General features: G+C 39.8%; 1 protein-coding gene across 1 annotated transcript; it reads left to right on the forward strand.

Annotated features, from left to right (window-relative positions):
- Window positions 1-11,962: 11,962 nt before the first annotated feature.
- On the forward strand, window positions 11,963-14,134 carry LOC139726597 (uncharacterized). The gene has a single exon (XM_071637588.1). The coding sequence runs from the start codon at window positions 11,963-11,965 to the stop codon at window positions 14,132-14,134; it is 2,172 nt and encodes a 723-aa protein (XP_071493689.1).
- The last annotated feature ends 1,144 nt before the right edge of the window (window positions 14,135-15,278 follow it).

Here is a 15,278-nt window from a genome sequence, read left to right on the forward strand (position 1 = left end):
CAAATGAATTAAAGGAGGAGACCAGAGATTCCGTGGGGTCATCCCACGAGACCGACACCCATAAGTCATACAGCCCACGAGTCCTACAGCCCACGAGTTCGACACTAGGCAAATTAAGCCCATGAGACCGACACTAGGTAAAAACAGCCAACGAGTTCGACAGATACAACACGGGGTTTAATGTGCCGGTCACGTGGGCCTTGTTTGCTTAGTGTCGAACTCATAGGCTGTATGACTCGTGAGCTGTATAACTCGTAGGCTGTATGACTCGAGGGTGTCGGTCTCATGACGTGCACCCGATTCCACCACTCCAGACATTTTGCCCTTTTTGTTGAAGGGCGTGGGGTCACATACTACACAACTCAGTAAGCATATTGAAGAAGTTTTTGATGAGAGAGAGAAAAAAAGAAAGAATAGCATACCGCCCGGGGACACCATTATAGTCTCTTTTCATAGCCTCTCTGTACTTGAAAACACATTTAGGAAAAAAAAAATCAGGGTCTGGGATAAACGAAAAGACTGAAAAGTCACGACAGCGTGGCTTTTTGTGGAACTATTTTTTTTGCACCTAACGTTCACTGCACGGTCATTAAAGGATGATGGTGTACACTTTTTGCTTATAGGAGAACTCTTCATAGATTGAAACTCTTTGAATATTATGTTAATTTTGTTTGGAATGACTTCTGTTTTTTTTAAGTAACTTTTGTCACAATGTAATTGTCACGCCTAAAAGGCTTAACAAATGCTCTCGTGTAGCAACCAAATTTAATATGAGTGATGTGTAATTGTAGATTGTGTAAATATTAAAATCATTATGATAATCAATTAGATATAAGTGTTGTGGTGTACCCTGTGTTGTACTGGCACTAAATTTGAGTAATAAAGCTGTTGGATACACAGGTAAGTGCGATCTCAAGTCAACAAGCATTTTGGCGAAAACATATTTTGTTGTGTATAGACCAAGTGACATTCCTTTCGCTCGTTACACCGTGACGTTGAAATTTGTTCATCCATGTTAGGTGTTCGACTGTCAGTAGTAGTTGCCCCTTGCCATGGTGTGTGTGTGTGTGTGTGTTTTCTTTTGCGTAGTTTTAAGTTTGTGTACAAAATAATGTAAGCTGTATGTGTATGTGCGTGTGTGAATGTCATGTTGCTGTCTATATTATGTCTATATTCCGTTTTATTTCTATTTTGCCTTATTCTGTTCAAATGCATGCAAATTGGTTGCTTTTCTGCTTTTTTGTTTATGTCTCATCAAGCCCTTGAAAAAGCTTGGGAGAATAAATGGCCATAGTGTACATTACTGCAACGTCTGCGAGTCATTCCTCCGTCACACACACACACACACACACACCCACACACACACACACACACAAAATATATATATATATATATATATATATATATATATATATATACCGAGAGTAAAATAGAGGCGGTAGACGTTGCTTTTGAATCCTCACAATTAATTTGATTTTACTTCAAGCTTGGCTCTGAGATGCACAGTTCACATTTGGCCTGGTTACATGCCGGCAGTCAATTGGCAGCCGGTTGTGGGGAACCGAAACATTCTGGTGGTATGTGATGGTGGTTGGAGTTAGGCGTGCTGAGGTGAGGTGTTGTGTGTATTAATGCTAGGATGGCAGCTCAGTATATATATATATATATATATATATATATATATATATATATATATATAAGAAGAATGAGTCTCAAATACGCCATCTGTAGATCCAACAAGAAGGTTTTTAAAAACCTTCTTGTTGGATCTACAGATGGCGTATTTGAGACTCATTCTTCTTATAATCATAACATTCGAAGTCCAACACGTGGAAAATTCCAAGATGAACATATATATATATATATGTATATATATATATATATATATATATATATATATATATATAATATAATATAAAATATTTCATACTACGTACATTTAGTTTCTAATCGTAGGTAGAGGGAAAAAAAGTTCTAAAGCATTTTGATATATATATATCGTTACACATTTCGATCACAAATAAAGTGATCGCGATCTTATTTGACACCATAAACATTGTCACCGTTTTGGGATGGTTGCTGATAGTTTCTTCCGATTTTGTACTTTCGGCGCATATTTGTTGGTAAGTAGATTTTGTAATCTATCTTATAACTCGCAACAGGGATATGTCTAGATGAAAGTAGTTATAGCTGTAGAGATATGTTTAGTAGAAATGAAGAGATGACCAGAAAAGCATCATTGTTGCATGTACTGTATGAGAGATTGGGTGGTGACCAAACTTGAGAATCTTTTCCTCTTGCAGTAGGCTTGGTTGATGTTCATGTTTCATCAGATATTGTCATCTCTATTTCTTTTAAAGAAATGCTTTTAGAAAGAGAAGGAGGCACAATGGATAAACGTATATTCACCCCACCACAATTCACTGGTTCATTCTTAATCGCTGATGCTGATACCAAGATCCTACGTGTAGGATCTTCGCTGATAAGCAGTGTTTTGATTGTCAATGTTGAATGGAACAGACGTGAGACAAGGCGAGGATAATTCGAATGATGCAATATATAAGGGTTGATCTGCCATGACCTTTACGTATATCCCATGCGTTTTGTCTCGGGGAACAAACACTTCGACGTGACTCTCCGGTTTTATTATCTGCTATATATAAGTTGTATGTCTGCCACATATTCCACGTTTTGTCTGACGGTACAAGCCCGCATCACACAACTCACTGTGTTGCTCTATCATATGACTTTTCCAACGAGTCTGCAGAAGTTCTTTTGAGGTTAATTTTCTTTCAAATGTTCTTCTGTTCTTTTTTTTCCCATCATTTTTTGAGTAGTGTCTGAGTGCCTGCAGCTGAATTGATGGCTGTTTGTTAACGTAGAATGCTGAGGAAAAATCGACGGGGTCATCCTACGAGGCCGACACCCACGAGTCATTGTACAGCCCACTAGTTCGACAATGGAAAAAAAAAAAAGGTCCATGAGACATTCAGCCCACTCGAGTCATACAGCCCATAAGTACTAGTAGGTAAAACAGCCCACGAGTTCGACATTACAACACGGAACTTAGTGTCGATCTCGTGGGCCTTGTTTGCTTTGTGTCACACTCATGGGTTGTATGACTCGTGGACTGTATAGCTCGTGGGCTATATGACTCATGGGCTGTATGATTCATGGGTGTCGAACTCGTGACGTGCAATTAAAGCGACAAACCATTCGAAAGGGTATTTTGTGTCAGTAATGCAGGGCTTTATCATCGTTTATATATTGTACTATCTTTTTTAGATTGTGGCAATATACCGAAAATACGTTTGTTTTATTTTTGTGCTGGAATCTATAGAATATGCCAAAAACATTCAAAGACTTAATTTCATTTCCTGTATAGTTGTTGTTTTCTTCTTTCTTCCTTTTTTATCTTCAAATCAAGTATCTAATAATTGCTTTCGTATCACGAGTATCTCGCATGATAGTCATAATTGCAACAAATTCATGCCAATGTATATTAGGATTATCAGTGAAGTTCATTGCAATCCCTATCCAACTGGTCCTTGCCATCGGTAGCTTTTAATCGTTGAATTCTTGTATTTCCTTAGCTCAAAACACATAACGAAAAGAGCAAGAAGCCAGCATAAATGTGCTAAGACTTTTAGTGTAATTGTTTGTCGTTTTTTTTTTTTTTTTTTGGTGCGATTTCCCCTGATCTGTGTCGTAACAACATACTTTCGTACAAGTTGTTGTACGTATACTTTATGTCACACGATGGCACGAAAGCTTGGACTGTTGAAAATAAAGACATACGAATGACAACGAAACCAACTGCTCACGTGAAAAATGATAGTTTTCGAACAGAACAATTATCTTATCATCGCTGAAGACAAAAATTCACCCCATTATTGGAAACCGAAGTTCATAACACAGTTCTGATTTGCGCATTTTTGATTAACTGTCTTTGTGAAGTGGCCTATCATAGATCGTTGTCTAACTGCCACTTCGCAGTGTAGCATCGCTTATCTCCTTTCTTCCTCTTCTCATTCGTTTGTCTAAACTTCCTCTCCCTCTATCTTCCTCTGTCAATTTGTCTTTTGTTAGTGTAGTGTTGCCTTCCTGGAAGTTAAAGCTACACATGATATTTTATGCAATTTACTTCGTCATCATCATTATCATCATTATAATTATCCTCCTCCTCCTCCTCCTCCTCCTCCTCCTCCTCCTCCTCCTCCTCATCATCATCATCATCATCATCATCATCATGATCATCCTCATCACCATCCCCCTCATACCCCTCTACTTTATCAACAACATCGTCTCAGTATGTCGTTATTTATCTCTGGTGTATATAAGAAAACAACAACATCGGTTTTTATGCCTCCCCCACGAAGTGGTGCCGGAGGCATTATGTTTTCGGGTTGTCCGTCTGTCCGTCCGTCCTTCCGTCCGTAATGAATTTTGTGGACAGCGTAACTAAAAAACCTTTTGAGGTATCCTAATGAAACTTGGCATGTATGTGTATTAGGGGGTGAAGTTGTGCCTATCAACTTTTGGGTGCACATGCTCAAGGTCACAGGTCAAAAGGTCAAGGTCAAATACATAAAATTTCACTATTTCCACCATATCTATGCAATGCCAGAAGATATTTTCTTAAAACTTAATGTATACATGTATTACCCAATTAAGATTCTCTGGTGAAAGTTTGGGGTCATGAGGTCAAAGGTCAAAGGTCAAAAGGTCAAGTAACAATATCAAAACTTCACTTTTTGCTCCCTAACTTGGAAATTGTTCAAGGTATCTTCATGGAACATAGTATATATACATGAACTGACTGGCAGTGATTATCTAGAGAATTTAGGGTTCATGGGGTCAAAGGTCAGGGGTCAAAGGTCAAGGGCAACACTTCAACATTTTACTATTTCCCTCATATTTATGCAATGCCAGCAAGATTATTATTTTTTTTTTTTACACTTGGTGTATGCATGTATAACCTAATAGAGATTCTCTGGAAACTTTTTTTTTTTGCCTCAAAGGTCAAAAGGTTAAAGATCAAGGGAAAGTGCTGAACTAACTTTTTCTCCATATCTCAGAAGTGGCTCAAGTTATCTTGAAACTTTCTACATATTTATGCATGTTCTGCCTGACAGTGATTATCCTATGAATTTTAGAGTCAAAGGCCAGATGAAAATGGTAATAATGTACTTTTCAATACAGAAATTGCACTTTTTCTCCATACCTTGAAAATTACTCAATGCATAAACTTATGAATGGACAAAGTCATGTTAAAGTCCTTAAATCCCCAAATACATGCTCTCCTATTCATCCAATTAAACCTAGGTCAAGGAAGGTGAACATTCAACACATTTGTGACAAACTTGTCATTTTAATATTTTGCCAATTTTGTGAAAATATAATCACACATTGTCCACATGTACTATAGACCTATTAGGAGAATCATGCATTATGGCGGAGGCATACCAGTCGCCTTAGCGACATTTCTAGTTAGCTACTGTATCAAGAACCCAACAAAGCTCCGCAAACTTGTGACGTAGAGGGCTCTGTACACACTCTGCCAGCAAGTAGACATTGACGTCAGTGCAATGGGAAATTTCCCGATTCCATTGCACATTCTGTATCTGATATACAGTTTGAAATGAAAAAGAATGATGATGAAATCAAAGAAATGTATATCTCATGTCATCATTGTGATCATGTTTGAAACCTGCAAATTCCACGGCAAAATATAATCTTCTAATATTCATTATTTGATAAAGTTCATTACACGATAAAGGCCCTAAAACATGAGGGTTTAGCGAAAACTGTAAATCTTTTCCAAAATAAGCGTGCCTCAGAGTTCACCTATTGGAAATGTAAAAAACAAAAAACAAATCCCAAACATTTTCCTTGTTCTTTAAACTTCTTCTTAGACTGCTTTGTGACTTTATGTAAACTACACATACTTAAAGTATTAGACATAGACCTGCGTACGTGGCATTTGAAACACAATGTGTTTAGTTGTAACCGTTTCATGCCAAATCAAAACAGAATGAAATAGAACTGCTTATTAGGATTTGGTGTTGATTCTGCATCTGCAATGCACATATCTATAAGGAAATATATTGGCGCAAACAAACACTAAAAAAAAAAAAAAACAACTAGCATTAAAAAAATAAACAGTAAAAGAATAATCCCAAATTTTGATTAACCAAAGAAGTTATCGAAGCAAACTACTTTGTTTAAACAAGTAGTGTACAATCTTTCTTTTTTATCGACCTACACACAGGATGTACGTGACCTCCTATAGAGTGGAATTGACCCCACAGGGAATAACTTCATGTTTGGGGCTGTTCAGGGAAAAGAATTTTTGTTGTGAGTCACTCTTAGTGGAGAATCTTTTAATTCTGTGGAGTCATCCAGCGAAAGAAAGCGTGACGTAACAATAGGATACGCGCCTTCGATTTTTTTCATTATACATCGCATCGTCTGTGGGGGGGCACTAAAAGCGATCGTTCGGATGATCGATTTTCAGACAATGCCTTTCGCCTATGCGTGCAGCTGGCCATTGTTGCCGCTTTAGATACAAATCTAATGATCTGTATTGTTAAAGACAACCCATTGCCTCTTTTCGTGTAACTTTTCAATAGACTTGTGGAGGATTCATCCACCCCTACCACAGCTCACATTGATTTGGCTAACCTCTGTACCGCAGACCCTATTTCTACCTGAACCATCAAATGACATTTTCTTTTCCATAATGATAACAAATCAACAGTGTTTCTAGAGTCATGCTCTTATAAAAGTAAACGATCGATGTTCAAAAGAGGTTAAATTCGTGACTTTTACGACGCTTCAAGTTGTAGCATGTCTTGTGATGCAAGGATGTGACACCCATTTTGTAAAACGCGAAGCGAAATTCTTGACACTTTTTAACTGCGACTGATTTTAAGTATGGAACGCCCATTGTTATCATAAGCAAAAACCAATAACACGGAAACCCAGTCCATCGCGCCAAATTTTACGTTTGACATAGGATAATTAATCTATCAAATCTGAAGTTTATTTATAAATATTCACTGCCTTTCAATAATTTTAATTTGTGACGACGTGTCGTGTCTCTTTGATTTTTTTTTTTTTTTTTTTTTGCATGCTGTTGCACTGTAGAAATGTTTTTGCGATGTTCCTAATATTGTTTCATGCTTATTTCAAATAACGTCAGACTATTCCCACGGCTATAGCATTCTACATGGAATGATAATAACGAAGGTACTCATTGCTGATATCTTAAGCCGTGATCTTGAGCATCATCGCTGCTGTTTTTATTATCACTGATACGTACCATTATTTGGTATCAACATTTCTTGGTACTTGAAGCTGACTTAGTAATATATTATTCTAATTTAGTATTCTTTACCCATATTAGCATCAGTGATTTATACATTTGACTATATACTATCATAATTTCTCAAGTATTTCAACAAGGGAATCTCTTTGAGGATGATTATTATTCCGTGACAATATTCATGAAGAAATAGAATGTTCTTTCCTGCGTCGGTAGTCAGATCGTCATTCATTATAGGCCTATGGTTGATGATAACTAGGATTTAACCTCATTCATAAAGTGCAATTAGGGACAATATCCATTCAAGGAAAAGCGCATAAAAATGAATGATTTAAGACTGCATTCCAATGTAAATATTCATTTGGCAATGAGTCGATTTTTATACCTAGAAAACAGTATTTAAAGAATTGTTATGGAAGAAGTAAATGATTCAAATTATCTCATCGAGAATAATGTTAAATAATCATAACGGCCATCCCCTCCTGTTTTGGCTGCAAAAATGCATCCCTTTTTATCTTTACTTCTTTGCGAAGGATATTTGCGAAAGCATGTAGATAGGAGCCTTGTTTGATATGAAAACTTCGGCCTAATGGCGATCCATAAAATAACGGTGCTTTTGAGACCATCCAAGTCAGTAGTCTTTATTCTAAACTAGTGCAGATCACTGACACACACGCATGCACACGCACACACAATCATCTTGGCGGCACGAACAGGTGCTCTCTCCGTATCGATCGCAAGACGCACCCCTATTCTTGCTCCGTGGATAGCTACGGGGCCGCCGCTTGACAACGCCACGTTGTTTACACTTCTAATACTTTGATCCACTTTAGATTACCGGGCGGGGATAGAGCACACACTTAGCTGACACCTCGGAACATTATTACTCCATGTTTGAAGTTTCCCCGGATAAGTTCGCTCACACCTGACCTGAAATCAACAGAACTAATACATTTTGATTGTACTTAACATTTGAAGTGAAATATATTCCTTGACGACGAAATGTTGGCAATGGATTTTCTGTGAACTTGATAACAGGAACGGAACGGACAGCTTTAGAAAGCACGTGTATAACCGCACTACAGTATAATAGCGATCTCAACAAGGACGAAGGAAAAATCCTTTTCCTAAATATACAACGGTGAGTATGACTCAAAATTATAAAATCGCACAATTTGTTTGATTTTACGGTGGAATATATACCGGCATCTCTCTTGAAATCTCGTTTATAAGTGTTAACCTTTGTGACTCGATCAGTCTTATCGTCTGCATGTCTGCATGTCTCATCTTCTTACTGTAAACAGTGTGAGTTTTTAATTCGAATTTATTTTACGGATGTTCGGAAAAAACATATCTGACATAAATGGAACTAATCGCTATCGAGAAATATCACTAATGACTATGTTTCGAACCCGATTGTGCATTAATATTTGGCTCATAATTGGAAACACTGACAAAAGTCTGAAACTGTTCTGGCCCCGGATCAAGTTCGTCCGTAAAAACCACTCCACCCATTAAGTGTTTCTCAGTACAGTGAAGATTTGAAGTAAGGTTCTTAGATTACTATCACATTCAACCTGCCATTGATCATCTTCATCGCATAACCGTCAATCTTGTCACGCGTTTGATATACATTTAAATTGTATGCATACGTGTGTGAGCATGTGTGTGTGTGTGTGTGTGTGTGTGTGTGGGAGTGTGGTCCTTTCCACCTGTACATGTCTGAAATAGGGGGAAAGAGTATATATTTTGTTCATTCAGTATTTATTGGTAAAAAATAAATGTCATTTACAACAAATAATAAAGAATCAATCGAATTACAGAATAACATAATAAAAAAGTGCAGCATAACAAATTGGGTACATTAAACATTACATATCAAATTTGACAAAAATACCTTGTAGAAAAGGTATACAGTTTCAAATTAAATGTCAAACCTCCAGTATATTTTGATTATCTATTTGCAAATACCATGTAGCGCGATGCTTATATATTTCATATGAATCATTCATATCATGTTTTATGATATCAAAACAAATTCCTTAGGATTACAATTACATTCAATTTCCAGGAAGTCATTTTGCATCAAAGGTGAAGGAGCGAATCGTCAGCTCTTTTTCCCTTTTCTTTCCAGAGAATATTAGGGAAATATTGAAAACCTATTTTGTTTATTTTATCAGCGTGCTGTTAAATTTAACAAGAAACGCAGCAAACAGAGTTTGTACTAATCCAATCTGTCATAAAAGTTGTCAGAACAAATCAACTGGACAGGCTTGTTCAGTCCTTTCCACCACGTTTTGCTCTGAAATAACCATTCAATTCGTGCTGTCTAGCATTTTCTGTGAACAGAACATAGCTGATTTACATTTGATAGGCACGACACATGACTATCAGTGTTTGTTTGAAAAAAATACTCCATCGCTGGGAAGTTAGGTCCACTTTTTTATCAGCTTATGTGTTATTGGAGGAAACGTATATCGTATTGGGTGCTAATCACTAAATGATTAAACGGGTAAATAACGCCACCCCTTTGATACCATCGTTATCAGCCAAGACAGCTCAAAGAAGAATCCTTTACTTCACTGTAGATTTGTGTAAAGGCAAGAGATTGGGTTTCGAGCGCTTGACATGTACACTGTACAACCTGCATGTTTACAGGTTAGATGTTTAATTAAGTGACTGGTTTTGTTTTATGTCTGTGTGTGGATTTCTGAAAGCGGGGGCGAGAACTTAAATGACGAGCCCTGCGTGAAGAGGAGGGATGCGTAGCGCAAATAATCAAGATTTCCGACCTAAAATGATCGAATCTCTTTCCACTCTGGGATATCCCCAAGCTTAAAGTGAACATTTGCTCCAATCTTTCACGAAGTGCATTCAATATCCCACGGTCTGGACCGACTTTAAGATGAAAACAATACACATTACGAGTGAAAAGATACAACATTTTAAGAATTAAGAAACCACAGACAATATTAATGACCTTACAAAGTGACATGAAATAATTGAAAATGCCAGAAACTTTCATTTTCTCCCATATTCTCTGATACTCCAAATAGAATCTTCTCGAAATTTTAGGCCATCTCTTGCGAGAAATATGTGTTCAAATAAAATTGATGCTAGGACAAAATATGATACCCGCCATATACCCTGTATGCTACAAAATTGCACAATATCTTGTCCTCGATTCAAAATCTCGCGCAACAAAGAAATAAGTCATACACCCCCCCCCCAAAAAAAAAAAAAACTATTAAAAAAATTAAAGACATTTGTCTACGCAGCATTCTACCAGCAACATGTAAAAGTTCTCATTTATCATTTTTTTCTTTTCTCCCTCCGTAGACATATCATAATTGAACGGTGATTAATCATATACCGCCATGACTCTCGTCATTAAAAAAAAAAAAAAATACTGACATGCTATAAATGTGGCGCAGCGTCGCCAGTTGCCATGCCAACGGGCATCTTGGCATGAAATCGCATCAGGATGTTTTGAAACCACGAGCAAACTCGCAGAACGCCAATCTGCCGTTCACTCGAGCGTAATGCAAATAGAAATAATTACTCGTTCATATCCTATTCTGAAAAACGACAGGTGGTTCTCTGCAGAGCTATGAGCCGTGTTCCCTGATCGTGAGGAACGGGATAAATATTTCTGTTGCTGCCCTGTACACTCAATGACTCGTGTAGTTGTGGGTTTCATCAGCATAAGATGTGGTGTATACAAAGACAAACACAACACGAAGAGACGGTAGATGTTAATAGGCCTACTGTTCCCGACTTTTCTTGTGTCACAGTAATGAAAGTAATAACAACGATAATAGCACTGATGATAATTATCTACTAATTCACTTGGGGCAGAATCTTGACTATGAGCTCGTTAGTGCTACTGACTTCGCTGCTGATGTAAAAAAATATCAGCGTTATCAGATACCCATTAACACATCTGGGTCACGAGGGACGCTGTGAGAAGAGAACGTCTTCTTTGATGATGAGAGCAATGAACACCATTTGAGTCCAGAACCCTTCATTTAACAACAACAACAAAAATAAGTCAAACAAACAGAACCTTCAGGTGTGAGTTTCTTCAATTTGTCTCCCTCTACAAATTAAATATCATTCAAACATAGCCTTATTTACTGAACACAGTGCTCTCACATATAAGTACTATACAACATAAATTGATTACATGTTTGCAAAAAGGTCACGTGTTAGCAGTTAGTGGAGGCTATAGTATACGTCACAGTAAAACCGCGATGTGTGTAATGTGTATGTATGCGTGTTTGTAATGTTTGTTTTTGTTTGTTTGTTTGTTTGTTTGCGTGTGTGTGTTTTTTTTTTTTCATTTACCGTCAATTCATGCATCCTGCACTCTCTCACACTTCTCCATGACAAGGAGATGATTTTACAAAAATGCGTTTGAATTTCATTGATCTAACGCGCATCTTCTCATGATGATGTCGCATCACCATTGATTGATACTGCTAACATCGGTTACTATTTTTTTTTCTCTCTCTCTTCCGCAGCACCCAGTGTCACTGATGACTAAAGAGATGACTGTGTGGTTAAAGGCGATGCTTTGAAATATCGCGTCCTTCGGGAGTTCTCTTCGAACAACACCAAAAGCCCGCCCTCATCATGCTCCGGATCTTTGTTGTTTACAATAAGCTGCGGTACACCTTCGACACCGACGCCAATGAGACCATCGCGTCGCTCCGGGACCGCGTCTGCGACACCTGTCAAATCGATACCCGCGGCGGTAACAATGGCGAGCAAAAGTTCGTGGTGCTACAGTACCAGGGTGCAGATCTCCAGGACACCTGGAAGCTCGGCGACATCGGCATCGTAGCCGGGTCGACCCTTCGTTGCTTTCTCCGCGAGGAGATCACACCGAAGCTATTCGTCTACTGCGCGTACAACGACGAGAAGGTGGAAATCTTGGAGGAGGTTCGCTTTGAGACGGACTATGTCGCCGCACTGCGGTCAATTATCTCGCGCCGTGTTGGCTTGCCGGTTACCGTCTACCGCATTGTGGATTCTGAAGGGAGGGAAATGTTTGACGGCAACACACTTCAACTGTATGACATTACATTCGGTTGTACCGTGAGACTCGAGACTTACGATGGGTGGAACGATTTCCTGAGAGCAGCGTCTATCGGTCATACTTCACACGTATTTCACAACCTGTCGCAGGACGAGTCGATTTCCAAGTTTCAGACGCGAGTGGCGCTCTTCATTGCGGCACACCACGGGCACATGGACCTGGCTTCCGCCGTGCTCAAACTCGGGATAAGGTCCGACGAGGCCGTTGGGGACCATCCGACGAAAGAATGGTGCCCAAGTTCGCACATCGAGGCCTTGAAGACTCCGGTCCACGAAGCTGCAGAACATGGTCAGCTTAGCATCCTCAGGATTTTCGTGTACAACAACATATGCTGCGTGACCTGCAAGGATGGCAACGGTCTTACAGCTCTCAACGTTGCCCTGAGAAAACAGAAGCGTGAGGTAGCACTCTATCTCCTGACGAAGCAGTGGTCCAATGTACAATACAGCGCCCTCATTCTGCCCTTGACTGTCTATTCGCAGATACGTAAGTGGTGCGATCGAGCAAAGGACAAAGTACTACTGGTTCACGGACCAGAGAAGTCAAGTATGCGATACAAGAGAACGACCCGCCAGCCTGGTGCTCTATGCGGTGAAGGTGTCCATGTTGATGGTTTCTCGAAGAGTGCTATAAATACCAATCCTAAACGTGGGTCAGAGATCAGTCGGACCAAGCGGAAAAAGCAGAGAGAACAAAGGAAACTCACCACAGCGATGACGGGTGTGACCGGACTTACTGGAATGTCCTCGCCCGATCTGAGACTTCCGCGGCTGGCTGGCGTGAAGACCCCATCCATCGTCACCGAGTGCCGAAATCGTCTTCGCAGGAAGGAAGAGGACGAGGATGAGCTGGAAGAGGACATCTTGCCAACTGAGGAGGATAAGTTCGCTCAATCGGGCCGCACCGACAGAATCCGTCCGAGGAGTAAAAGTTTGAATCAAGATAGAACCGTGGCGCTGCCTCAGATCAGCCAGAAGAATCGTCCGCGCAGCTCTTCCCAGCAAGGTAACGGACTTCCCGACGTGCGCACCATAAGCGCCGCGCCGAGTAGTATTGACATAGGCGCCGAGCGCAGCAAGATAGCATACATCCGCACGACAGGGACGGGGAGTAGGCGTTCGCGGCGTCCAAAGCCGCAGGCGTCAGAATCATTACCCACCAAGTCTATCATCGTCGAAAAGAAGCCGAACTCGTCCACTGAACGCATGGAGAAGTTACGGCGGCAGCGCAAGAAGGCCGCTAAGATGGACAGTAGCATCCCCCTACCTCCAGTCAGCATCAACTCCGTCAACCGACCATTTTTCTACTCGGTGGATGAGGCGGACAACATACCGCGCGTCACCGTCGACCTCTACGACCAGATGAACGGGAAGACGACGTGGGAGCGCGCACTCGACGCTTTGACGATCGCGTCGACGTTCAAGGAGAAACCGTGGCTGCAGCGAGTAAGGATGGCCATGGTGTTGTCCCAGAACCACGTAAGACGAATCAAAACGCTGCAGCGCCCTCCAACGCATAGCAAGAGTAAGGGAGTAGCGAGTGTCCCCAGCTCGAGGAGGGGAAATACTGCGGACGAGCGGGGCATCGAGCGAGAAGAGAGGGGACTTGGGACAGACACTGCGGGAAAACAGACTGAAACGAGACTATCGACGTCAGCTGTCGAGCAGCGTCACGAAGAAGCACTGGTGGCTGAAGTGAGCGGCTGATTGCTTGGAAGACTTCCTCAATCAACACAAGCAGCTTCCTCCTTGCTACCATACATGTGTCTTTCAAATAAATCACTTTTATCCTTCCAACTTCCAACATGTACGTGATTTTTATCATTGTATAATCAAGGTTTTTATTGATCTGTATCAGATGTTGAATGTAATCATTATCGCTATAGACGTCAAGGTTACTAATACACAGTCACGTGTGCTAATCAAGTATAAAGGAGAGAGTGAAGAAAATAAGTGTCCTTATATAATTCACCTATTCTATTTTACTGTAACCCTGTATCACTTGCTTTCTTGCCAGATGCTACCTCTTTTACATCACGTGATGTTTGTTAGGAGTTAACACTCTCTTGTGCTACTCGGCCTGAACTTCAAAATGAGGCACAATCAGAAGGGAGCTTGAGCGATTAGAATAAAACCAAAGACTCAAAGTCACAGACTTTATGCTAAATGAAATTATTTATGAGATTATTATGTAAAGTTTGTAGTAACTATTACACATGATACTCTTCGCTCAGAATTTGCCGATGATGCCGATGTTTGTTTTTTTTTAAAGAAATAGCCTATTATGACGAAAGTGTTATGTTATATCTATTATCCAAGCTACAATGTGTGCTATCATCTACGAGAATCATGCAGTATTAAATCTAATGCATTGAACTAAATAATGTAAATTTGTATTTTTGGTCCGTATACTGTTGTTTATTCTTAATTTTTTGTGCGTATATGTGTCGAGTGTATATAATTATATATATATATATATATATATATATATATATGTGCGTGTGTGTGTGTGTGTGTGTGTGTGTGCTTGTGTGGGAACGATCAAGAGAGAGAGGGGGAGGGGTGAGAGGAAAAGACATATAGGAAAAAAAACTGGTTGCTATGGACTCCAGAAAATCCACAATCATATGCAATGTACAATCAAAGAACGGCTGCATCCAGAGGATTTGTGTGTGTGTTGTGTGTGTGTGTGTGTGTGTGTGTGTACTGAAAGATTAAATTCTTAGTCAAGGAGAGTGCAAAAGCACTAACTCAGTGACAAACAGACGACAAGAAACCGTGAATTAATTCGAAGGAATTTCGCTCCTTTAATCTCTTGTTTGACGATCGGAGGCTGTTCCTATTGTCCGCC

Source organism: Diadema antillarum, unplaced genomic scaffold (genome assembly GCF_040938485.1).
Source record: "Diadema antillarum isolate AM-2024a unplaced genomic scaffold, OU_Dant_1.0 seq00000091_RagTag, whole genome shotgun sequence".
Classification (NCBI taxonomy): Eukaryota; Metazoa; Echinodermata; class Echinoidea; order Diadematoida; family Diadematidae; genus Diadema; species Diadema antillarum.

Bases quoted from the DNA above. Each gene is read 5' to 3' on its own strand.
- LOC139726597 (XM_071637588.1), top strand. From the start codon at position 11,963: ATGCTCCGGATCTTTGTTGTTTACAATAAGCTGCGGTACACCTTCGAC.